This window comes from Alligator sinensis, unplaced genomic scaffold (genome assembly GCF_000455745.1).
Source record: "Alligator sinensis unplaced genomic scaffold, ASM45574v1 scaffold1086_1, whole genome shotgun sequence".
Taxonomy (NCBI): Eukaryota; Metazoa; Chordata; order Crocodylia; family Alligatoridae; genus Alligator; species Alligator sinensis.
This window is the reverse complement of record NW_005842600.1, coordinates 945,987-970,599: the sequence shown is the minus strand read 5'-3', so window position 1 is coordinate 970,599 and position 24,613 is coordinate 945,987. Positions and strand designations below refer to the sequence as shown.

Below are 24,613 nucleotides of genomic sequence, written 5' to 3'. Positions count from 1 at the left end.
CTGCCTAGAACAGGAGGACTGGACCCAATAATCTCAAGGGGTCCCTTCCAGACCTAAAGTTCTGTGAATCTGTAAATCAGTGTTTGAGATTAAACTGAAGAGCAGGAAGTGTGCCACCATTCAGCCCTTTGGCACAGGGCTGGAGCACCTGTTGTGGGGGCTAAGACACAAGCCTCTGGCTAAAGGTTTAGGGGCTGAGCAAACCCACAGGTGGGAATGCATATGGGGACAGTACACCTTACATCTTAAAGAACTCCCAAGTCTGGTAATAAGTAGGTAGATATGTTTCCAGTATAGATACGGCTTATGGTGTCCCCCTGAAATGTAGCTTCTTCCTTCTGCCAGTCCAACCTCTAAACTACATCAGGTTACAACCGCCCTGACCTACCTCCTAACTGCACCATGCCCTCCTACACTGCAGTGTTTCTAATTGTTGATTACTGAAAGACAGCTGCACCTTGACGTTAAAAGCGTATTGTGCTAGCAGCTGAGCACACATGAAGAAAGAGATTGTCACTGCCCCAATTTGCTGAGTTGTTGTTGTAGCTGTGTTGGTCTAAGGACATAGGCAGGCAAGGTTCTTTGGGTAGATGTAACATATTTTATTGGACCAACTGAGTAGTTGGAAAAAAAGTTATTTGCAAGCATTCAGGCACAATCAACCTTCTTCAGACACAGGGAGTCTCTGCTGTTCTAATCCTCAAAGGGAACTTACAAAATACCTTTCATAGATGAGCCCATGAACTTCACTTCATAAATCTACTGGATACAAAAAATCATGGACTCAATATAGACATTGGATTTGACACATTATAACCAGCGTGACATTTGATTCACCAGGTACCTGCCAGACCTGACCTTTTACACTTTTCTTTCCCCCCCCACTTCCTCCCCTCCCTTCCTTTTCTACCCTTTGTCTTCCTAATTTTCAGCTATTTACTTTTTCACAGACAGCCTCTTTTCTGCCTTGGAAAACTACTACAGTAGAGTCTCCCTTATGTAACTTTGGCTTCTTCCCCCACCCCACTTTGTTCCAACCTCCTTTCCCTTCTCTGCCTTTTGTTTTCCTAATTTCCACCTATTTATAGTCTCACTAACATCCTGTCTACATGTTTAGCTTCTTTCATTCCTTGGGAGTCTCAGAACAGCAGAGGCTCCCTATGCCTGAAGAAGGGTGATTGCACCTGAAAGCTTGCAAAGAACTTTTTTTCTAATTACTCAGTTGGTCTAATAAAAGATATCACATCTACCCAAAGAACCTTGCCTATCACTGCTTCAAAGAACTCGCTCTAAATAGACCAGGCAATAGAGATTGAGAGGAAAGCTAAACTTGTCCAAGGCACACGCTACACGGAAAGCATCTTGCGAAACCATGCTAGCTGATTTGAATTACAGAATGGGCTGCTGCTTAGTGAGGCCCTTTCAGAGTATGCAGCATCTCTGGGAGACCCTGCATTTCAGTGTATTACCTGCCAAAGCAGCTGAATGGTAATCCAGCAGCAAAGCCAGGATAGGGTGGACAACCCTGGCATAGCTGAGGTCTTTTGCTGGCAACTTGATTATTTTTAATAAAAAATAAAGCCTTATTAACACCAGGATGAACAGAGGAGACAATTATTTCTTTATAAAGCAGCAGCAACTAGAAGAGTAAATAACTGCTTCTGGACACGTAGAGAATAACAAAGACAACTACAGGGTCTCTTTATGGCTCAGGCATTCTTACCCTGTCACTTCAGGCTCTTTTCCAGCTCTGGGAGACTAGAGGCAGAAATAATAGAACTGATGTCTCTGTTTTAACAGGCTGGTTCTGTAGGGGATTTCAGACAGCCTGCTCAGCTTTGCATGAAAGCAAGCAGGGAAAAAATGAGGTCACAGGGGTGGGGTCAGGACCTTTGGAACAGAACCCAATAGTTAGAAGACAGAGTGGCAGGCAACTATGGGCCAAACTCTGGTCTGCTATACAGGGCCCAAAAAATGAGCTTTGTACAGAGAACCTTCACATTGCTGGAGGTGAAAGGCCCTTGCTCTAGCCTGACTCTAGCGGAGAAAGGACACAGGAGTCAAGTTGCTGGGCTGAAGCCTGGACAATGGAACAATAGAATATGCAGGCCCTGACCCAAACTTAACTACTGCTGGGGAGAGAGGTACAGAGGAGCAGAGTTCCAGGAAAGACAATGACCCCAGTCTGCTGTTCAGGCCTTGTGCTGGTCTCTAATCCTATCAGGATTTAGAATTGGGCACCATTTGTTAAAAAAACAGCAGGGGCAACTATGTGGTATTTTGTCTACTGTGTTTCTGTGTCCCTGCTTGCAACTTTTTTAAATCAACCCCTCATTACTTAAAGAGTAGCATCCTTTGCCCTGTCTAGAAGAAAGCAAAGTAGAGCTGGATCCTCTTCCCTTGTGAAGATTGATATTGTGTGCAAAATACTCAGCCGAATGTTTTTTTTATTGAGCATTTAACAGTTCTAATGAGCTCTGCCTCTTTGTTAAAGAAAAGCCATCAGCTTCCCAGCTGAGCAAATACCCCAGAAACCCTTTAGCTTATTTCCTTCTCACTGATACCATGGGTGTTTGCTTCTGCTCTCCTTGTAGGGTTTTCTCAGAGGCTGAGGAGACAAGGGGTGAGTGGTGGTGCAGAGCAGAGCTGAACTTTGAAGTATAGGAGAGAGCAGGTTGCCACCCAGAAGCTTGAACTTAGACCCAAATGCAACAACTATCTTTAGAGTCACTCTCAAAAGACAAGAGGCCGTTGGTTCTGAAACACAGAGTACAAAGCATGACTAGAAAAAAAGGGAAGGGTGGAAATAAACTAATACTTTGACTCCAAGTTCTGAGAAATGCACTACAGATTTAATGATTATCATAGGACATGTCCATTTTGTAAACTAGATTTCATAAAAATAAACTTCACTGAGGGAAGCTGCTGTTGAAGTCTTCTCCTACTCCTGAAGGCGTAGTATATGCCCTTGCTGGGATACTATCCGATAGGCCAGTTACCGCAGCTAGATGGCTGCAGCCCAGCCTTGCTGTGACAGGTTTGTTCCAATATCGGCTTTAGTAGATAGTAGATATGGCGTTTCTTGCTGCTGGAAAGGCCCCCTCCCATTCTATTTCATTAGCACAAGTAGCAGCAGATACTAATCTCTCTTATTCCTCTTATATTGCTCGCTTTTGCCTGAGGACTCCTAGCGAAGCCCTGAGCCAGCCACACAAATTACAAACACAGCAGACCCTGTTACGCAGGCTAAAAGTATTCAATACGACTACATCAGATGCTCTGAGTACAGGCACAACATGCACAGCCAAGGGGAATGTCATGTGGTTATGAGAACTTGTTTCTTCTTACAGTCAGTAGGATCCTAGCAAACCCACCCACAGGTAAAGTGCAGCAGGATACAGATTTCCCCTGTAGCCTGAAGTGCATGTAGGCTGCAGCAGGTGCTACTAGTCTGGTTCTGGTGCTGTGAACCCACCAAATGGCTACTCCAGAGAGTTCTGCAACAGGCACTATCGTTCTTCCTGAAGCTCCTTCTTCTGTAAGGCTTGGAGTCTCCTTCCCACCGTCTGGTGGACGATTTCCAGTCCCTCTGTGTCCAGTTCTTTCATGAGCAGCAGGATGGCATTCAGGATGTTGTTCTGTTAAGACAGGACACATGTCACTTAATTCAATGATATCTGGTCTCGTGCCTCATATCAGGCTGGACTTCCAGAGAACGCTGGACTATGTTTCGCTGTCTTCTAAATTCCTGCCTCCCCTTTTTCAGGTATATGAGATAGTGTCCTACTGCAGAGATTATTCCCCACAGCATCAGGATGCAGAGCATATTAGGGGGACAGCCACCTGCAGCTCTGTGGACAGCCCCAGCCAAACCCCTGGGGTGGGAGAGTAAGTACTTTGAAGGCTAAGGAGAGAAAGAGGTTAATCCATGGAACATAACTAGAATCCAGAACTAAAGTCCTCTGCATTTGCTGTTCCCTGAAAGCCACTGACTGGCTTCTATTTGCTGGTAACACTTTCAATGGATCTCTACAGGGAAGAGAAAATTTTGGCTAAACCAAGCTGGCTCCTATCTCTGCTCTTCTCCCTTAGGCAAATGTGGATGCGTGTTGAGGGGGGAAGAGGGTGGCATTAGCAGAAATCTGAAAGGTGAAAGGTGCTGTGAAAAATGGAAGGGGCTGCTAAAATTTACTTGTTCCCTCCCCCACCATTGGTCCTCTAGGGAATACCTGTATTCGTACTCAGCCTCCAACAGCCCTCGAGGTATCACATGAGAACCCTGCCCACTAAAATAAAAGTAATCGGAAAACGTAAACAAACAAAAGGATGGATAGGGCTTGCTGGAGGGATGAAACAGGAAAAGACTAATCTTGAGTTCATTCCAATCCTCCTTGTTCATCAAGGTGATGGCAGTGAGCCCACACCACATTGGGAGGCCCATCCTGGCTGGATCCACACTGAGCAAGATTTAATTTCAAATAGTGTCATCGCCATCCACTGGCTATAGCTGGCAGGGTGAATTAAGGCCAAGTTTCCTACATAAAGGTGGACATTTATTATAATACAGGGCAGAAACAGATGTGTGATTGTGCAGTCACATCTGTCCTGACCCCTCCTCTCTTATGGAAGGGGTTAAGTAACAAGTTTCTCAAGTGTGTGCACCCCTAGCACTGATGACAGGTCATGCACAATCTCAACAGCATCTCTTCCGTCAATCCAACAGCCTGCAAGCTGCCTATCAGACTCATGGACAACACCCTGCCCCGCTCATCTGTGAGCTGTGTTGAAGGCATCTGCATTCACCTGCATTCTCCCAACGGTACCAAAATGCACTTTCCAGATCCAAAAGTAAAAAAAGGATTCCTTGTCTTTAAATCCAACCCAGAGTATTCGGTTGGCACACACTGCAAATAGGTGATGTGGTCTTTAAGCACACTCACCCTCTTCTTCCGGCTGCTGTCTGCTTCTCTTGGTGAAAAGGAGGAAAATTTATCTCTGGGGACAGGTTTCATGCCAAGCTGCTCTCGGATTTTACTAGGAAGGGGAAAAAAAGAGCACAATATAAGCAAGGACCAAGTGAGCATCGTGCCACAAGATGCCTCCCTCCAGCACCATCAGGTTGACAGAATCCAACTCCTACAGCTAAAAAGAAAGGCAAGAGGCTCCCTGGGACCACAGAAAGGCCAAAATTCTCCATTGCATGTTTGGGTAACAGGCTGCACACTTAAAAAGGACAAGTGACATGGACCTTCGTTTGCAATCCTATGATCCTATGTATCCTGAAACAGGTAGCTGCCTGTGGAAGGACTGAGTCTGTATGCAGGGAGCTGCTGTAAAGCCAGCAGAGCTTCACTGGGGACAATAGTGCTGCATGGGTTTGCATCCCCTGCAGACCTGGCCCACGGACCTTTGGGGCCAGGTGCTGGGAGGATCCCCTGACATCACATACAGGTTTAGCAAAGGCCTCCCAGAGCCAACAGTCTGCTCTCACTTGGTCTCCTCCAGACTGAAGTGAAGAAGTTCATTCTCCATCTCTGTTGTGGATTCAGTAGCATTGGATTCACTTGACCCTGGGTAGCAGTTTTCTATGGTTTGTTTGGCCGGAGGCGCAGTGATCTCCTCGCCATCTACAAGGGCCTGAGACAGCTCTTCTTCCGTCACAGCTTCAAAGAAACAAACAAGAGCCGGTTACAGGGCTAGTCTGATGCTCTAGGCTAGGGGTTGGGAAGCTTTAAAAACAGCAGGCTCTCACTTGTAACCTAGACCCCAACCCCTAGGCTGTGATCCCCTCCGTAGTGCACCAGCTCTCCCCATTGTGACCCACTACTGAAGCCTCTCCTTACCCTCGCCACCAAATGCCATTGATTCCCATTGCCAAAAGCAATGAGGAGCACCAAATTCAGAGGCAAAAGGGGAAGTGGCGACTGCAGTAGTGAGGTGAAAGAGCAGCCCCAGCACAGAGCAGGAAGGCTAGGGTGGCAGTGGGTGGCCTGGGCACTGCAAAGGAGATCCAGCAGCACAGGGCAGGGAAAGCGCACCCGCTGCCCATCCCACCTGCTGTATGCCGGATCCAGCCTGTGGGCTGTAGGTGACCAATGCTTGCTCCAGAGAACACAATCCCTATGGAACCCACTGGGAATGTATTACTGCAACAAGCAGACTACCATAAGACAGGAGTGCCTAACTTGCAGGATGCCTGCCACAAGTGGCATAGGCAGCCTCTGTGGAATACAACAGACTGGGGAGGGGACAGACGGCACAGTGGCAGGTAGGGCAGGGAGCAGAAAATAGAGCAGCAGATTGAGCAAGGGAAGGGGATCCAAGTGGCACTTGGGGAGGATGTGAGGCTAGTTTGTGGCATGCCTGCCAAAGAGGTTGCCCCTCCCCCCTGCCATAAGGTATGCATGAGCGAGTGTGTACAGACCCCTTATACTGGAGTAGGGAGGAGAATATCTACAGCAGTCCAAGGCGTGCTGACAGCTTACTTTTCTTCTGCAGTATCCTTATGTGGGGAGAGGAGAAAGACCACTGGCAGCCTAAATAAAGATGGAAGCCAGCAAGAGGTAGATCACCACTTTTTTTCCTAGCAGAAAGAAGCCACTGCAAGCACAAGTGCTTGGTGAGAACAGAGAACTGTTCTGCCACAAACCACGGAACAGGCCTTACTTTCTGCACCCAAGTGAGCAGATCCTGTCATAGCACCTGCATTTCGCAAGAGTAAATGCCAGTACGGTAAGTACAATCTAATTAGTGGTACAACATCTGCTCTGACAGCTACTGTACTTTGATAAATGTAGATAGTAATACTCACCTAATAATGGACAAAGAAACCCTGAATACACAGCTGCTGTGTGACAGGACAGCACAACAGCTAGGAGAGATGTTTAATTAAGTAACCAGGAATCAGCTGTTTTGTTTGAGGAAGTTCACTTCAAGTTTTCAGTAAACCCAAACATATTCCTTAAACTGAGTTTGAGCCAATGAGGTGCTCTTGCTGCCAAAAAGTAATAATAAAAAATAGCATACTGAGCTATCTTAATAGGAGGGTCATTTGCAAATTGAGGGAACTGATTCTTTTGTTCTATTTGGCACAGGCAAGGCCTCATCTAGAGTGCTGTGTCTAGATTTGGGCCCCCTATGTCAGGAAGGGAAGGATATAGACAAGAAAAAGAAAAAAAGAGTCAAGTGGACAGCAACAAAAATAATTAGAAGTCTGGGAAACAATGATTTACAAGGAAAGGCTGAAAGAACTGGGAATATTTAGTCTGGAGAAGAGAAGACTGAGATGGGTGCGGGGAAGAGGGGGATATGATACAAGTCTTCATATATCTGAAGTGTGGAGGATGCACACTTCACAGAGAAGTGTCACAGACTCTTCTCTGTGACTGCAGGGAACTGGACAAGGAGCAATGGTCTTAAAATTACATCAAGAGAAATATAGGTTGAGGATTAGAAGGAACTTTTTGACCCTGAGGGTGGTTAAACACTGGAACAGGCTACCTAAAGAGGCTGTGGAATCTCCATCCTTGAAAGTTTAAGAACAGCTTAGACAAACAGTTGGCTGTAACTGCTTAGTAAGGGCTGATTCTGCCTTGAGCAGGAGGCTGAGCTCAGTGACCACCTGAAGTCCCTTTCTAGCCTGCTTTTCTGGGATTCTAAGACCCTCCTCATGGGTTGGCATACTTCAGACCCTAGTTTCATTCTGAAGCTTTCCTGCCACTGAGTCTATTCTAAGGGACCCACCTTGGTTATCAAGCTTCTGCAGGTTGGGGAGGTTGCGTAGCACTGTCATTCTGTAGCGGTGAGGGTCCGAGCCACAACAAGGATTCTCAGACAACCACAGGACTCTTAGCCGGTGCAGATTTTTCAGGTAGAAGAGTTCAGTTAGGCTGGCAATGCTGTTCTTCCTCAGGTAGAGCTCACTCAAATTCTGGCACTGACTTAACGGCTCCAGGTCAGAGATAGCGTTCACGCTGAACAGAGATGACGAATACCATAAATGAGACCAGAAGCCTAAAATTTATGAACCATCAGCCACCTACCTGCCTTCCCCTCTCCCCTTCCACCAGTAACACAGAGGCAGAAGCAGGACCCCTGCCATTCTGCAGTTCTTCCATCTCGCTCTCTGAATCATTTCAAGAGCAGACACCTGAAGCCATTCCAAGGGTGCAGTGCACCTAGGTACCTTGTTGCCAAACACAAGTTGGTTACCACAACAGGTAATGAAATACAGTCTGGACCAGAGAAAAAGTCTTGTTGTGCCCTTTTTTTTTGGCATTTTGGAGTGCCACCCTGCAGTCAGCCACCCAGAGCCAGATGCATATAGCTATGCAGGCCAGGCTGCTTAACTTTTGAACTCTCTGTTCCATCTCCCTGCCCTCAGAACTTCTCTCTTCCTCCAGTATCTTTAACATAAGCATTACCACCTACTTACTCACTCTTTCATTTGTGCTGAGCTACAGCCTCTGCCACCTGATTCAGAGGCCTGCGTGGGTTTCAAAGGCTCTCGCTGCCAGGGAACAGGTCAGTGGGAAGAAGGAAACATATTTTCCATGAAGGATTCACAGTCATTTTATTTGTTATTGCTCCCTGAGCTGTCACAGCAGGCTCCTCAAGCATCCACAGAACAAATCAAAGCTCACTGATAACCTGATAAATTCTGTAACCCTCTGTGGGGCCAGTGGGCACAGGAGGGAATTCAGTGTCAAGAGTGGAATGGGGTTTTGGGAGCAAGAATGGCAACACCTATTACACTCCACCTCTATAAACAGAAATAATTTCCCCTAAAATATGTTGTCCCCATACTTACTAAAAATCCAGGTTTAAGTATTACAGGGAAAGACATGGACAGTCTGGGTTGAAAATATATACACCCTGCATCTCTACCTTCACAGCACACTCACCAACATTCACAACACTGGATACTATGGTAGGGAGAGCCAGGTGTCATCACAAAGGTAGGAGAGAACTAAGTACCAAAGAAACAGTCCTAGGTAGTAGCCATCTACAGGATCCAGGACTTCCCCTTCCTACGCTGCTGAGCTGAGGCTGGAAGTTTGATACTCACCTGAATGTGATCACCTCAATGTTGGGCAGCTCTCTGCATATTGAAATCTAGACAGAAAAAAAAACCCAACAAGCTGTATTTCTAGAGATGTCTGGCCATAAACAGGAATTTATAGTTCCAATAGCTACATCCTTTAACAAACCCATCAAAAACAACAGGAGAGCAAGTCTGCATTAATCTAACTTGTCACCCTAACCAAATACATGAAAGAAGGAACTTCCTGGCTTCACCCACGTTTTTGATCACCGAGCACTGTGGTCAATAACAATTTCACTTTTGCCCGGTCATACTGGGAGACCAGATATTCATCCTGCCCAGGGCAGAGGCAGCTGTGCTCGCTCTTCCCACACTGCTCACATTCACTAGTTCCCTACTGACATTTACAAGACTCACTCTTCTCAAAACACCTTTTCCAACCAAGAATAGGGGCTGGAGTCCAAGCCATCAACCACACACAGAAACAGAAGACTAGTGACCTTTGAAATGACACTAAGGAGTTTAAACTGTGTTCCTGAGAGCTCAGAATGAATTTGCAGACTGCCTTAATTTAGTACTTCTTCATTTTTAATGAAGAGTAAAGCCAGGATAAAAGTCCTTGGACTTCTGCAGCTTATAAAGTTCAGAAAAGTGTGATACCTAACACACAAGAGTAGCAGGGCATAGGGCAGGTGCCCTCCTTCTGCAAATGAGGGGAAAAAGTCTGCTTTGCACAAAGACTGTGAATGGAAGCCAGCATAGGTTTAATATATGAAGTTTCACACCCCTTTCCCATAAACATCCAAAAACCACTGGGTTTCCAATCCTGTCATCTCATCTGGGGCCCATAAGGATACCTGGCTCTTCCCAGTTCCCAAATGAGACTTCAAAGCCCACACCAGCAGCTGGCAGCAACTTCCTATGTAGTGTGCTGATCCCTGCTGTGTCCCTTTTGGGCTCAGCAATGAATGAGGAATGAATGAGGGGGCCTAAAACTCAAGGACTGTGCCTTAAAGTGGGGGGAAAAAAATAAAGGAACAAAGTGAGCAAATGCAGGAAGGATACTTACATCTGTGAGGCGGCTGCCCCTGAAAGAGAAGAAGATAAATCACTGTGAAAAGTGGCAAAGCAGAGAATTCAATTTTGAGGCATTTTCAATGAGGCCTTGCATAAAGTGAGAGAGATGACAAGCCAAGGCTGATGGTGAGCATGAACACCTTTTTAAAATCCACATTATTTAGAAAGCTACAGTTTTGGAGGGGCTTTCCTCTGGGGTAATAGGAAACCCCAGGCATCTGAGTCTGTCCTGTCCTCCCCCACAATTCTCAGCCCTTAGGAACTGTGCACCAGAATCTTTGCTTCTTGCAAATGACCTTCCACGATACAAGATTGAAAGCAAAACAATGCTTTCTACCAGGAGGCTGGAGATAAAAATATGGCAACTCCCCAAGTGGGACAGAGGGTTGTGTTGCTTCTACTCTCTTCTTTCTCAGTCCTATACTTTCCTAAGCCCTATGCTCCCTAAAACCCGTTCTTCCATGCTCTCAGCAGCTACTCTCTCTCCCATTTTGAGCAAATCACAGCTGGGGAGGCAAACAAATACCTTCCAGATTCCTGAGAGAGTTCCGAGCCTTTACCAATACAGAAAGTGCAAAGCCCCGTCTGCTCTGACCTTACAGGTATGTTTTAACAGCTCCCTGTAAAGCATTTGATAGGACAGCTTGAGCAGCTGCTGCCGTTAGGACTGCGCCGTGAAAGAATATGTTCTAGGTTTGAACATGGCTTGGTTCTCTCCTGAACGTGCTTAAATTCACATTTGGGAGGCCTATATAGGAGGTACAAGTTCCCACCAACACACAATAATACACGAGTAGTGCACAAACTCCATCAGGTGTGGTCATGGGTGAAGTAGTATTGGTCACATCAGGCTCCCTCAACTTGGATGGTCAGTGAGTGCTCTATCAGGATACCAATGGCGATATTATACTACCATTCCTAACAACCTTGTTAGTTGTAATAGAGGCCACAGGCTCCGGATCTTAGTAACAAAGACTCTTCAGGGTTTATCATCCACAAACAGCAGTAGACACAAACATCATGCCCCATTCAGGCATGGCACTAGCCACCTGTTGAATGCAGCACCAGCATAAAATACAGCTCCTAGCTCAGCGCAAAGAATTCATGGTTTCCAGGCAATCAAAATAACTATGTTTACAACATGCATCTCCTAATTCTCACCAATCACTAAATGTGCTTATGCGATATCATTCACATCCAGTTTTTGCCAGACATTGCACCTGCTATTGCAACCTTCCCACCAGATGGAAAAGCCTGTTTACCAGGGTGTTTTGGTGTCTTGTGCCCATCTTATCCATTGTTTTCCACCCACTGACCTTCTGAGAGGTCTAAAAGTTAATTCTCCTAACTTTCCCAACACTTCTGCTTAGGGCATACATGGTCTGCTCTCCAGTCACCAAGGTTCATAGCTAAGGCCCACTTTGGTTCATGCTGCTAACAGGCCTGTGTACAATTTCTATAGGCGCTGAGAAGTGGCTGCACAAATCCATGCTCCAGCAAAGCCTACACACGTTTCGCTGAGATCAAGTCTCTTCTTACATGTGGGATAATTTCACAAGGCCAAACAAATCAATATCAAACTCCAATACAGAAACCCAAGAAAGCCACACACAAACATTACAACCACCTCTCTAAATATTTAGAGTTTCATCAGACATACCGACGTCAGGAAAACCTTAGGAAGGTCAAGTTTTCCATTAATGCTGACTCGGTCACATCATCAAAAGTAATGTTTCTGGATTCCTTTGTGGCTGTTAAACTAGAAATGCAAATAAATGCATCAATCTCTGCAAACGCAGTTTAGACACGTCAGAATAGCAGAAATAAACAGCAGACGTGAACTTATGTTCATTCCACTTGTAAGAATCACCTCTGAACTGCAGCGCTCACGTCACAATGTGCTTCCAGGGAAGTGCATGCATAACTTAACCATATGCACTCTTCCTGCGGTACACGATAGGATATCTTAGATCTGGAGGGGATTCTTAGGAATGGGTTATGCATACAGCAAAGCCATTCATTTTTGCTATTTGTTGAATTTCAAGAAAAATAGAGAGAACTGCTCTCCCAGCTCACTTCCTTTTCTCAGCCTCACTTTTAATACTATCAAGTTGCCAGGGCACAGACGATTTTTTAAATTACAAATTAGCAGTTTCCATTGCTGGCAGTAAACTGTTTCATTTCACATATCTGATGCTGGCTTTTGCTTGTGTGCAGCAGTAGGCAACAGTTTCCCCGGACTGACTTACATGTACATTGATGAAAGGAATCTACGTATAGTTTATAAAATCTGGCTGACATAATGAGGTTATGATGAAGACTGCCTCTGTATACAAGACGCAACAGAAACATTTAACTTTAATGACTGTACTTTGAAAAACTGACGTGCCAAGGAGGTTGCCTGGATCTGAGAGAAACTACTTTTACCTGTCTGCAGGGAGGGGGCTTAAGACCTGGAAACTTCCCAAACAGGACAAGAGGAGATTAAAAAGTGAGACAGGCTGGAAACTTCAGGCTGGGGTTGGGGAAGATGAGCATGCTTTAATATGAAGAGTAATCTGAGATGGAAAGACTCCGCGGTTCAGAGGACAAAGTCATGAGTTGCAGAAAAAGGATCCTGGACAAACCCAGGAAATCCAGGCCTAGACTAGGAAGGAAATCATGACAGGAAAACAAATGCCTGGTTTATTATATTTTTGCCTATACTGTATTTTGTGTGTGGTACTGAATGAAGAGCAGCAGGGCTCTGAAACAACCATCTGCTTATACCAACATTGAATGCCCCAAGAGGGCTCAAGAGCCCCTCAAGAACACTCCTTTGACTGATGTTCTGGGAGAAATTGTACTAAAATTAGACAGAAAACTCAAGAGTCAGAGCTAAGCCCATGTACTTGCCTCACAGGTCCCAGCTCTCACACAGGGGTTATAGCCAGAGGAGCTGCACCTCACAGTATACCCAGAAACCCCAAGCCAGAACAAGTGTCAAAAACCTGTTCAAACTCAAGAGGTTCAAAACACACTGATGCAATGATCTGGGACCCAAGACAAAAGTCTGGAGAATGAACACACAGGAGATGCTGGACCAGAGCTATGACACAAATTACATTTGAGACAGCCTAAGAAAATGGCTAAATTAACACTGCTACATAAAACCATTTAAAAACTTCTCTTTAAACAATTACATACTTAGGTGTAATACTGAAAAAATACTTGGATGAACGCGAGTGTATTTACTGAATGTGTTTTAGTGAAGATAAATAAGAACATTAGTTTCTGTAGATATACGTACATCTTTAATCTGTAACACTGGGTACACTGAGAAATGAACTGCCAGAGTAGGACAATGATGTCATCCTGCACACAACACTAGCCACCCCACCCAGAAAAAAAAGCGAAAAACCAAAAGTGCACAGGTGTCATCTTCACAGGATGCATTTGTTTTGGCAAAAAACCTGAGAGCTGCTCTGAATCAGAACATGCAAGTCTATATACCCGCTAAATAGATGCCAAATATATTGTTCTCTGGAATCACAGCAAAAACGCATGCATGTCTGAGGCTGACAAATCAACATTTCACTGCTCTGGGGAAACATAAGTGCATGGTGTTAGCTTGTTTAGGAGAAATGCATGCATCTCTTGGTTTTTTTTTAATGAACCATGCTGTAATACGCCTAAGAAAATTTTTATGTTCCAACCAAGAAGGCATGTTGTCAATGATACATTAAAGTTTGTAGCAACACATGAAGAGAAGCCTGTTGCTTCTTGGAAACAGTGTCATAATACTAAACTAGACAAAGCCTTGGCTGGGATGATCTAGTTGGAGCTGGTCCTGCTTTGGGCAGGGGGCTGGACTAGATGTGACCTCCCGAGGTCCCTTCCAGCCTTCATCACCAATGTTTCTATGAATTGTGGCTTTACATCTCCTCTTATTAATATTGTTCCCATATATGTCTTAAGCAGCACCATGCTCCAGAACCTGACTTACTCATGATGACGTTCTCTTGATTGTCACAGCTAGTTCCAAGAAACCAGATGCAGAGAAGGGCACCGGGACAATGAGGAGAATGGAGTGCCTACTCTATGAGAAGAGACTGGAAAACCTTGGCTTTGTTTAATCTAACAAAACAAAGGTTGACAGGGGCCACGAATATTGTCTATACATACTTTGCGTGATAAACACCAGGTGGGAAGAGCTATTCAAGCTCAAGGACAATGCTGCCACAAAAATAAATGGGCACAAACTTGCTCAAATTTAGGGTAGAAATTAAGTTTCTAACTATTAGAGCAAAAATGCTCTGGGACCCCCTTCCAAGTGGCAGTAGCAGCAGCAACCCCCAACCCAAAAAACACCCCTCCTCCCCCACAAGCTCTAACATGTAGTTCATTCAGTTTATGAACACAATGGTACGATGTGGTGCCTGGGACAGCAGCAGCTCCATGACACAGGCCTATTTGATGCGCATTGGGAATGCAGGCCAGCCCCCACCCAGTAAAGCTGAAAGCTCCCCTTAATATGGGGGCCGTAGGTGCACATCACACGATTACTGGGGACAACTAAGGAAGAAAATAGGGATGGTGGTGAAGGTCAAAGGTTTGGAGCGAGTGCACCACAGGAAGACCAGTGGCAGAGCACACTGGACACTGCCCGCTGGACCTCGGATGAGTCCAAGCAGCCAGCGAACATGGCCCAGTGAAACTGCCTGGAAATGGGAGCGGACCATGCACAGGGAACGGCCCCGCAGCCCCCAGGGGCCTGGTGGATGCAGGCCTATTTGATGCGTAAGGTTAACCTGGACTAAACAGCCACAGAGCAACCCTTACCCCCTGTTGTTTGAGGGAGCTACTGGGTAGCGTTAACTGAATTCAGGGGACAACATAAAACGAGGCAGGGACGGGAGCCAGTACCTGGACAGAGACTCACGTGCAAGGTTACCATGGGCTCAGTGCCCAGACAGCGCTGAGCCCCGGGGGGCTGGAGGGCGCAGGGCGCTCCTCGGGCGTGTGGCGCACAACGCGGGCGGCGCCTCCCAGCCCTGCAGGCGCTGGTCGAGGCAGGTGGCAGCTTTGCTCTGACCTGTAGCCGCGGCTCGCACGGGCGCTGCCAGGCACGTCTGCTCTTTGCTGGCTGCTGAGACCGGGCGCCAGGCAGCGCTCCTCACACCTAATCATAGCATCCCGCCTCCTGACCTTGCCACAGGTCACAGCCACAGGCAGGCGTGGGCAAGGCTGCTGAGGGGAGGGGAGGAGGCCCGGCTGGCCCCGCCCCGGCATACCTGACGTCACAGCCCCTATTGGCTGTTGCTCTGCTGACGTCATGGCAGCGCCTCTTCTTCAAGGTGGCCCCAGTTTGTCCCGCCACCCAAGGGCAGCGAATGGACCTCACACCTGGCGTCCCGGCGACGCTGTGACGCGCGCGGGCCACCTTGGCTGTCTTTCTGTGACGTCCAAGCGACGCCCACCCGCCGCTCACCAGCAGTTGAGCTTGCGGACGGCGTCCAGCTCGGCGGCCTTGGCGCGGGACAGCACCGCCTTGCGCGTCAACTTCATGGCGGCTCCCGGGGCGGGGCTCAGTGCGGCCGTCATGGCAACGCCGCGCCGGCTTCCGGGGCGGGGCCTCGCGCTTCTCCCGCCAGGAGACCCCGGCCACGGCAGCTGCAGAGGGACAAACCTCCTCACGCCGGTCTCGTTGCGCCTTGGCTCTGTGGTGGCGGCTGCAAGTAGACGTGCATGAAATACCACTACACAAACACACACACACAGTAGTAGTGTTTCATTTTAATCACAAAAAAGTGTGGTTTTGGGGTTACTTTTTTTGATCCGAAAATTACCAAGATCCGGGTCATCACATCACCTATGCCAGGAGGCACCAAGACCAAGTGATGGGCCTCCCCGGTTTGGCAAAATGGCAGGCATTAAACCTGAAGTCATCCAGAACGTCGAGGGAAGGGTTATGACCCGGAGGAGAGGGTTTCACGGGGAGCTTGCGGTTTTCCTCCTTGCAGTCTTTGGGAGCCGTACTGATGATGCGCCTGTCCACCTGGAGCTGCAGCGCGACCGAAGGGAATGGTTGGGTCCGCGCCAGGCTTTCGTTACACTTCTTCCTTGCAAAAAAAGCAAAAAAAAAAGCAAGAGCCTTTTGGAATCCACTCGTTCCCGTTGGCTGAAGCTGCGAAGCAGTAGCCTACAGGAGATGACTGGAAGTAACATCAAGCCAGTTCCTACTCCACCTATTAGGCAATTTAAGTGCGCATAGGGCGTGTCTACACATGGGCTTCAATGGGCAGTAGCCTGTTCTCATTAAAGCATCAGATCAAAAATAGTGCTAATGTGCATTTAGTTTACTGCACAAAAAGTTTCCACCTGTGGCTTCTGTGTGTCCATAGCTGCCACCTGGCCTGATCCTCCACTGTTTTCACTGTCCTTCACACTTGAGTATATTGCAACAACAATTTGCTTTCGCTTTGCAAAGGCATAAACAGCTGCACCAGCCCAGGTCACCGCCTGGCATAAATGTGAGTAACTCCACTATAGTCAACACCCACAGGGGATCGGGATCCGATCCACAAGGGAAGGCAGTGCAAGATTAGGTCTCCTGTTCATCAGCTTCTCATCCAATACATGGGTGTAACAGCACTTGTGTTCTGGACGCTTGCACTGAGAAGGCAAGTGCTTTAATATTTGCACTGCACTTAGATAACATGACGATGCGAGCCACAAAAAGGCCTTTAATAAGTAAAACAGCTGGAGTGCAATGTATGGCACAGGAGTGTGGCCAAGGTCCCTGGATCATTGCCTGGATAGAGCATCTGCAGGCAGAATTCTGTTCCACTGTTCATGCCCAAACGGCAGGTTTCCACCGTTAGTGGCCATTTTGACACGCACAGTTTGGGAGTCTACTGCCCATGCCGTGCGGATAAGCACACATGGTAACTGTAGCACTTTCCAGGCAGGGACATGGCTTTCCACGCGCATACCTGAACATAACTCCCATAAGATAGAGCTGGGTAGGAGGCACCCTCCCACGGTTTAGCCTAACTTTATGATTGGTGAGGACACTTGCCTGAAAAGCAGCAGACCTGAATCCTAGGCCCCACTTCACCCAGGGGTGGCACTAAACCACTGACTTCCCAGTGTGATGCGCTAAACACTAAGCATCACCAGTCCCCTTTCTAGTCCTCATTTAGACCCAGAGCCACTGCACCTTGCACTTAATGGGCACTAGATAAAATTTGTGGCAAGCAATGCAAAAGTTTCTATCTGGGAACAAGGGTCCAAGCTAGAACATACTTTCTTCTGGAGGAGGCACCAGTACCAGCACCACCTTCACATCCTCCTCACTGAACTAGGTGCCTCTAGCTTGCTTGCTTCTTCTTGGCCCTATGAATCTTCTTGGCTGCCCAAAGGGTCAGCTTTCAAAGGATGGCTGGAAAAGGTGCTTGCTAATGCCTGACCTTTGGTCTGGTGATTTCATTGTGCTGAGAAATGCAGGTTCAAACCACCTCTAGATGAGACATTTAACCACTCCATTACTGGATCCTAAATAAGTGGGGAAATGGTTTGGGGCTGGGGAAAGCACATGACTTCTGAGGAGAGGCTGAGGAAACTGAGCGTATTTAGTTTAGAGAAGAGAAGACTGAGGGGGGATTTAATAACAGTCTTCAACTACCTGAAGGGTGGTCCCAAAGAGGATGGAGCTGGACTGTTCTCAGTAGTGACAGATGACAGAACAAGGAGCAATGTCCTTAAATTTCAGCAAGGAAGTTTTAGGTTAAATATTAGGAAAAAAACTCTCTCACATGGAGGGTGGTGAAGCACTGGAACAGGTTACCTAGAGAAGTTGTGGGCTCTCCATCCTTGGAGGTTTTTAAGACCTGGCTAGATAAAGCCTTGGCCGGGATGGTCTAGTTGGGGCTGGTCCTGCTTTGAGCAGGGGGTTGAACTAGATGTGATCTCCTGAGGTCACTTCCAACCATATCAAAATGCTGCTGCTGTCTATTCCAGCACTTAACACTTCATATCTGCTAGGTTTTTGCAGGGTTGAGTTTTGTGACCTATACACACCCAGTATACATGTGTATGTAACTGCTCATCTGCCCAGCCAGTACATAGCCTACTGTATGCTCAATTGCTGTGCAAACACTTGCATGTCTGTGTTGCATGGGCAATAGAAATAAGTTGTCCATAATACCAAGAATGCCACTTATATGGCTGGAAAACCAGTATTTGGAGAGTGAAATGAGATTGAATTCTACGCTATGGTTTTCTAGACAGTCCATACATGCTGTGAACTATGTGCACATTATGTAATGAGGAGAAAGGGCCAAGTTACTGAGATGATGGATGTCATTTATAAATCAGTAAATAAAATCCACATATGAATTTTTCCAGTTTGGTCACGCTGAACTCAGTGTCACCACTTCTACTCGCACTGCAAAGGCATTCCATTACGTGACATGTAAATGCAAGATTCACATGGGGCTTTAGACTGTAAGCTCTTTGGAGGCAGGGACTGCCCTTTCATTATGTATGCTCACAGCATCTAACGTAATTGGGGCTACTAGGTACAATTGCAACACAAACATAGCAGCAGCTAGAACAGGCCTCAACCTTCAGCTTACAGCCATATGCAATACCCAACGGACTGTGAGAAAGGAAATCTGAGAACTGCAAAAGGGAGAAAGCTAAAGTCTACAATGCCAAAGGAGACCTACAGCAGGTGGTGGACAGTCCATGAGCTGTGGCTTTGAAGGGCACTAGGAACAGCAAATAGTTGGGAACTGGATATGACGACATGGCAGAGCAGGGGTGTAGCAGTTCTATACAAAATCGTTCTTTTGATTACAAATGGCATTGACCTACGCCACAAATGAGTCTTTCACCTGCCCCACACACCCCTTTCTGGGAGATTGTGCAGCATCCAGCCAGGAAGAACTGCAGTAAGAGCAGGCCTTCCTGCCTAAAGGAACCCTGAGACGCATACCACAGCCCTTCCCAATCTCGCTGTGCATGAGGCATGTGGACCATTTTTACTTGGCCATAGTGGAAGCACCCCATTCAGAAGCACTGAGGTCGGATGAGGCAACACAACAGCGATTCTCAATTGGGGATGCACCAAATTCAAAGAAGCTGGAGCAGGGTGCCCAGACTCTACAACCATTGAACTAAAGGCTTCCCACATTACAGGCCTGCTGCTCCTACGCTATCTGGGCAGGGCTATGGCAGCAGAGGTGCTTAGTTGGAGACAGACACTGTGCATAACAGCAGAACAGGGTTCTCTGCTGATTTCCCTGCACTGCTTCCCAGAAGGATAGATGGCCTCTTTTGGTATCAGGGCTTTCTGCCCTAGGGATTTTACCAGCATAGCCAGTGAGCCTTTAATATCCCTACCTGACAGCCAGCAAAACCTCACTGTGCAGACCGGAGGTTTGTTCACTAGAGGTGGTTCTCTTCCCAGCTCTTTCCTGTAAGGTCTCTTGACTTTTAATCCTCCCCCTTCACCATGCTTGCTGAAACCTTGCCATATTCTCCAGCCAAATACTTGGTCTGCCACTTTTGTAAATAGGAAAACTCTGCAGTGGGGAGTCTGCAAAGTGCCAGCACAGCGCCCTGAGCTGCAGTGAGGGGGGCTGCTTAGTGTCTGATTAACATTGCTCTGTGCAGGAGCCGGGTCTAGAACAGTGGCTGGTGCTGCAGTGTACTCTTCCTTGGCTGCTTGCCTGCGCTTGGCTCTGTGTTTTAGCATGGCTGTTCAATGGAAAAGAAGCTGAGTGCAAGCTTTGAGAAGTTGGTTGAATACAGCTGATGAAGTATTAGCTTCCTATAAAGCACAAATAGAGAGTCACTTGATTTTGGGGTAGGAAGCATCATGGAAATGCCAAGGAATAGGCATTTAAGCCTTAGACTGTTTGTGGTCTACAGTGGGAAGTGACAGTGCGACTCATTACTCCCTCAGCCTATAACTGGACATAAGTATTCTAAAAAATGTGGACTTTGTGGGTGATGAAGCAGCCACTGATTCAGAGTTGCAGAGAGTGGTTTTCTCAGGCCATTCCTGACATCAAAATACAAGGCTACAGGGTGGAAATATTGCCTTTACAACTCAGCAAGGGAATGTTTCTCACCAATGTCTAGCAAACTCTGGATTGATCCTTTATACCTCCACTCCCCAGCAGGTCAATAGACTGCTTCTGCAGTCTCATTTGCTGGAAAGCTGCCAGCAGCTGTCTCCTCCTCCTAACTGCAGTTAGCTCATAGATGCCTCAGCTGATCCCTCTCACTTAGGTCTCAAGTCATAAATGACCTGCCTGGAAGATGAAACAAATGTCCTTTTCCCATTTCTGGCCTGGAGCATCTAAGCAGGAGGTGGAAAAGGAGGATGTTACAGGGAAGGTACAGACAGCTGCTTTGCTTGGCATGTATTTTTTATGCAGGGGGTTTCATATAGTATATTTTTTTAGAGACTTCAAGGCCTTGGAGCTCCAAAGCCAGGGAACTCTTATCTCAGGCAATGTCAGTACAACCTAGCGACCTGCAGAAATAGAGATCTGGAATAATCTTCCCCAGATGCTATGCAGAATTGTTTGAGTCATGCTAACTGCAACTATTTACTCTGCAGGGCAGGTCTGTAAGGGATCTGATATTCATTCAGAACATATGCAGATTTCTTAGGAGCCTTCCCTCAGCTTGGGGGGGGTGTGTGTGCATGTGTGTGTGTGTGTGCGCGCGCGTGCGTGTGCGTGCGTGCACAGTGTGAGAGGGTTTTTGTGTTTACGTGCTCCATGTGTGCATGTCCACATATGGAGGACCCCTTGTGTCTGCGTGTTTTCTTCTGTCTTTGCATGATGTGCCCGTGGTGGGGCCTGGCAGGACTACCCTTCTGTAGGGCTTGTAGATGATATGTTTGTTTATTTATAGTATTTCATGGGTATGATTTTGTTTTATTTTTTTATTATTTTTTTTATCCCAGCCTCTTTTTCAGTCTGCAGGCTTATAAGAACAAATAATTAAGGGCGGATGTGATGTAATTTTGAATACTACAAATTGGGTAGGTAGATAGGCAAACAGTAATATTCATACTCATTGTAAACTCCGAAGGAAAGCTGGGCTGTCAGAATTTCACCCTTAAAGACTGTGGGAATTGTGCTCCCCAACTAGCTAGGTGCTTGTGTTCTTAAATCCCTTTATAAGTCTCCCCTGTGTTGCTGTGTTCCCTGCACTAACGGTGCATTTTGGTAATATATGGTTTGTTAAAATGAACTTGCATTGTGCTAACTCACCTCTCTTACAACGGCTTGTCTCGTGTCCTCCTTTTGCCAGGCGCTTATTTTTATGTAGCATTTATAGCGTACTGAAATCCTAGCATGGTTTAGAAAGGACGCCAGACGGGAACTGGAGAGAAGGGAGTGGATCAACTGTGACCGAGAAATGGAGGCACTGTCATGGCAATGTACAGTGAATCCCAGACAGATGAGGCAGCCCGAAGGATAGGGTTAGTTTTAGCAGTGCAAAGAGCCCAAGCAGGGGTAAGCAGGAGACAAAGGTGACTATATGTGATGGCTACTGTCTACTCTATATAGTGCCTGGGGTGCTATATATTCTTGGGGGCAAAGCAGGATGGTGGAGTGAGTCTATGGAGCACTTTATAGGCAAAAGAATGGGACAGTACTTTGGTGACTTGCCTGGAAAAGCTAGCTGAACAAATGGTAAATGATCTGTTGCTCTTGTCCTACTTCTGTAGGCTGCCTCAGGGCCTTCTTGTTATACTGAGAACTGTCCTATCTGCAGTATAAGTGGGTTTCTGGGCTGAGTGGCCCCCTTTCAGCAAGGACCCCTGCTTTTCCCCCATTGTAGTACCAAGGAGCTGTATCAGCTGTGTTCCCAGGTGGACACCCCAGCTGCTAATGTCTCTACCCCTCCCCTTTTACTGACGTGCACCTCACCCTCTGCTTTATTAGCTGCTGTAAGTTCTCTGTATGCCCGAATCAGCCTTTTATAGCTCAATACTTCCACACACCTCCACTCGGGTTCAGCTGAGGTAATTTGGTTTACAGCAGGTTGGGGATGGATTCAGGACAGGGTCAAGGCTCAGAACTATTTTGCCTGAAGCCTGTTGGGGGAATGACTTGATATGGTTAAACCAAAACAAGACTGTCATGAAACATGATGGTTGACTACTGCCTGTTTCCCCCCCACCCCCCATGTTATTTAATTTTGCTTGTTTCTTAGACCTCTAACCAACAGAGGTAACACATGATTTGTAATAGGCCATTAATAAGGCTAAAGACAGGGTGGCAGCTTTTTTCAAAGAATAAGAAACAACCCCAGACCGTTCTATGACTTTCTGCGTCCTACAGGTGATTCACATACCTTCTCACTTCTTGGTCACCTCCATTTCCAATGTACAAAAGAGCTAATGCCAAGAAATGCAAGGTGGGAGTACCTTGAGCTATTTAAAGGAGATGCTGAGCAAAATACAGGATTAATTCACTTTTGATTGTGCTCATCGGATGCTTCTGATGGAAGCCAGTGGGCCTTTTCTGGTCCTCATACTGCTGTTTCCACAAGGCCTCTGCCTCACTCAGTGCACAAGGCTCGAAATGAAGCCGCCATTCAATATTCCTCTCGCTCCTCGCCATTCACTGTGTGGCCACAGACCTTATTTACTGCATACTAACTCAAACCACCACTGAATGATGAATTATTGTTTTTTGGGCCTCTTTGTGGTGCTCTTCACCCTTGAATTGGAGTACCACAATCCCACAGAAGAACAGACCTATCTTCTGTCGGGACCCAGGGCAGCCGGCCAACAGCTCTCCCTGACTCCCACCCGGGCAGTTAAAGGTTCGTCAGGTGGGTACTTGTGACGCATGGAGTGGAATGAATTAGGCGGATGCTTATCGGTTGCAAAGCAAGATTATTTACTCACGCCGTCAAGGTGGTGAAAGACGGAGGTCAGATATACTTAGTTAGTTACAGCTTAGAGTTCGTTCGGTCGTTCTGCAGACATATATATGGACCGGCTTATCGGGCATGCGGGTCAAGGGTACGCCAGGGAGGTCACGGCAGGAAGACGCTGACAATTGATCAAATTGTCAGATTTACTCCAAGGTGCGGACAGAGTTGTCTTCCCTTTGGCGGAAATGTAGCAGGGTTTTGTTTGTATGATAGCCAATTGTTTTTCGCCACGTCATAAATTTAATTAGAATCGCCAGTTATCTCTAGGGATTTGTAGCAGGGCTATCCCTTTTCACCCTGACCAATCATAAATCATGGGCTAAGTTTCGTTTCTTGTTAGTGTGGCAGTTATAAATCTCTTTTTGACATGCGCAGCAAAAAAACTGTTACTATCTTCTTGTTAGTTAACTCTTAGTTAACCTAGTGCAGACTAAAACTGTTTTGAATGGTTTTACTTGTTTGTGACATGGGCACTACTTAATTTGTTTTGTGACATCTTCCCAGCTCCCCTGCTACATATCAGAATATCATTCCCCATCTTACAAATGGAGAGATAAAAGACCAAAAATTGTAAGCCATGTACACTGATTCTGAGTGCCTTGGTGACAGGCTGCCCAGTGGGGGACACCATAGGTAACACTTTCAGAAGGGCCTGTGATTCAAGAGCCCAAATCCCATTTTCAAAAGTAATTTAGGTATGCAGGAGCCTCATGGTCTCGGGCTCCTATGCTCCCAAGGTACTTTTGGAAAGAGGGTTTAGGCTTCTAAGTCACATGGGCAAGACTGGTGCCACTTCCTGCACAGCATAATCAAGTGCATGGGTATAATAAGACAGACAAGGTTCCTTGGGTGAATTTGATATCTTTTATTAGACCAACCCAAATAGTTGGAGAAAAGTTATTAAGCAAGCTTTCGGGTTCAAAAACCCTTCGTCAGGCTAAGGAAGTGTCAGCAGTTGGTGTGTGCTCTTCCTGGATCGAATGAAAAGTAAAGAAGCCAGGGGCTGGGCTGGGCTGGGGAGTCAGTTGCCAGGCAGATTGTAATGTATCAAAAATCCAATGTCTATGTTTAGTCCATGATCTCTAGTATCCAGGAGGTTGATGAAATGGAGCTCGTAGGCTCGTCTCTGGGAAGTGGTGTGTAAGTTTCCCTTGAGGATCAGGACTGAGAGATTGGAGAGAGAGAGTAGCCCTCCTGTGAGAAATGTGCCCCCACCGCTAATTGGGTATTTCTGTCTTTGATGGATTTCCAATGTGCGTTCATTCTGGTGCGCAGTTGTTGTTTGGTCTCTCCTACATATCTTCCATCAGGACATTTGGTGCATTGGATGAAGTATATTACATTTCTGGAGGTGCAGCTGTAAGATCCTGGCTCTGTTGTGGGGTGTAGTAATAGTGGGGGTGGTGGAGATGTGTGGGCAGGTTTTGCATTTCTTGTCCTGGCACGGTCTGGATCCTTTTGGTGTGTTCTGGGCTTGAGGAAGTTTGCTTCTGGTGATGAGGCTGGCGAGGTTCGGTGCTTGTTTGAAGGCTAGGATGG

The 24,613-nt window shown here is 46.7% G+C and overlaps 2 protein-coding genes across 3 annotated transcripts in view; one reads left to right on the top strand and one right to left on the bottom strand.

Moving 5' to 3' along the window:
• Window positions 1–2,836: 2,836 nt before the first annotated feature.
• Window positions 2,837–15,712, bottom strand: CUNH21orf2 (chromosome unknown C21orf2 homolog). 2 transcript variants are annotated; one of them, XM_006032985.3, is made up of 7 exons: window positions 15,591–15,712; window positions 10,113–10,131; window positions 9,068–9,114; window positions 7,744–7,973; window positions 5,492–5,663; window positions 4,941–5,034; window positions 2,837–3,638 (listed from the first exon to the last, which is right to left on the bottom strand). In XM_006032985.3, exons 1-7 carry the CDS (start codon window positions 15,701–15,703, stop codon window positions 3,510–3,512), a joined length of 804 nt encoding a protein of 267 aa, XP_006033047.2. In that variant the 5' UTR covers window positions 15,704–15,712; the 3' UTR covers window positions 2,837–3,509. The 2 variants fall into 2 exon arrangements, with proteins under 2 accessions (XP_006033047.2, XP_025070521.1); XM_025214736.1 differs by lacking the exons at window positions 9,068–9,114; window positions 10,113–10,131 and having other exon boundaries at window positions 15,591–15,701.
• A 4,690-nt stretch (window positions 15,713–20,402) lies between these two features.
• The window catches only part of TRPM2 (transient receptor potential cation channel subfamily M member 2), a 51,254-nt gene continuing 47,043 nt past the window's right edge, over window positions 20,403–24,613 (top strand). The window contains exon 1 of the mRNA XM_025214735.1: window positions 20,403–20,509. The gene's annotated coding sequence lies outside the window, so the exon portion shown is untranslated. The remainder of the gene's footprint in view (window positions 20,510–24,613) is intronic.

Coding starts and splice junctions, on each gene's coding strand:
- CUNH21orf2 (XM_006032985.3), bottom strand. CDS start 15,703: ATGACGGCCGCACTGAGCCCCGCCCCGGGAGCCGCCATGAAGTTGACG. Junction 7,974..9,067: donor ATTGAGGTGATCACATTCAG/GTGAGTATCAAA, acceptor ATCTCTGTTCAG/CGTGAACGCTATCTCTGACC. Junction 5,035..5,491: donor TTCAGTCTGGAGGAGACCAA/GTGAGAGCAGAC, acceptor TCCCCTTCCTAG/TAAAATCCGAGAGCAGCTTG.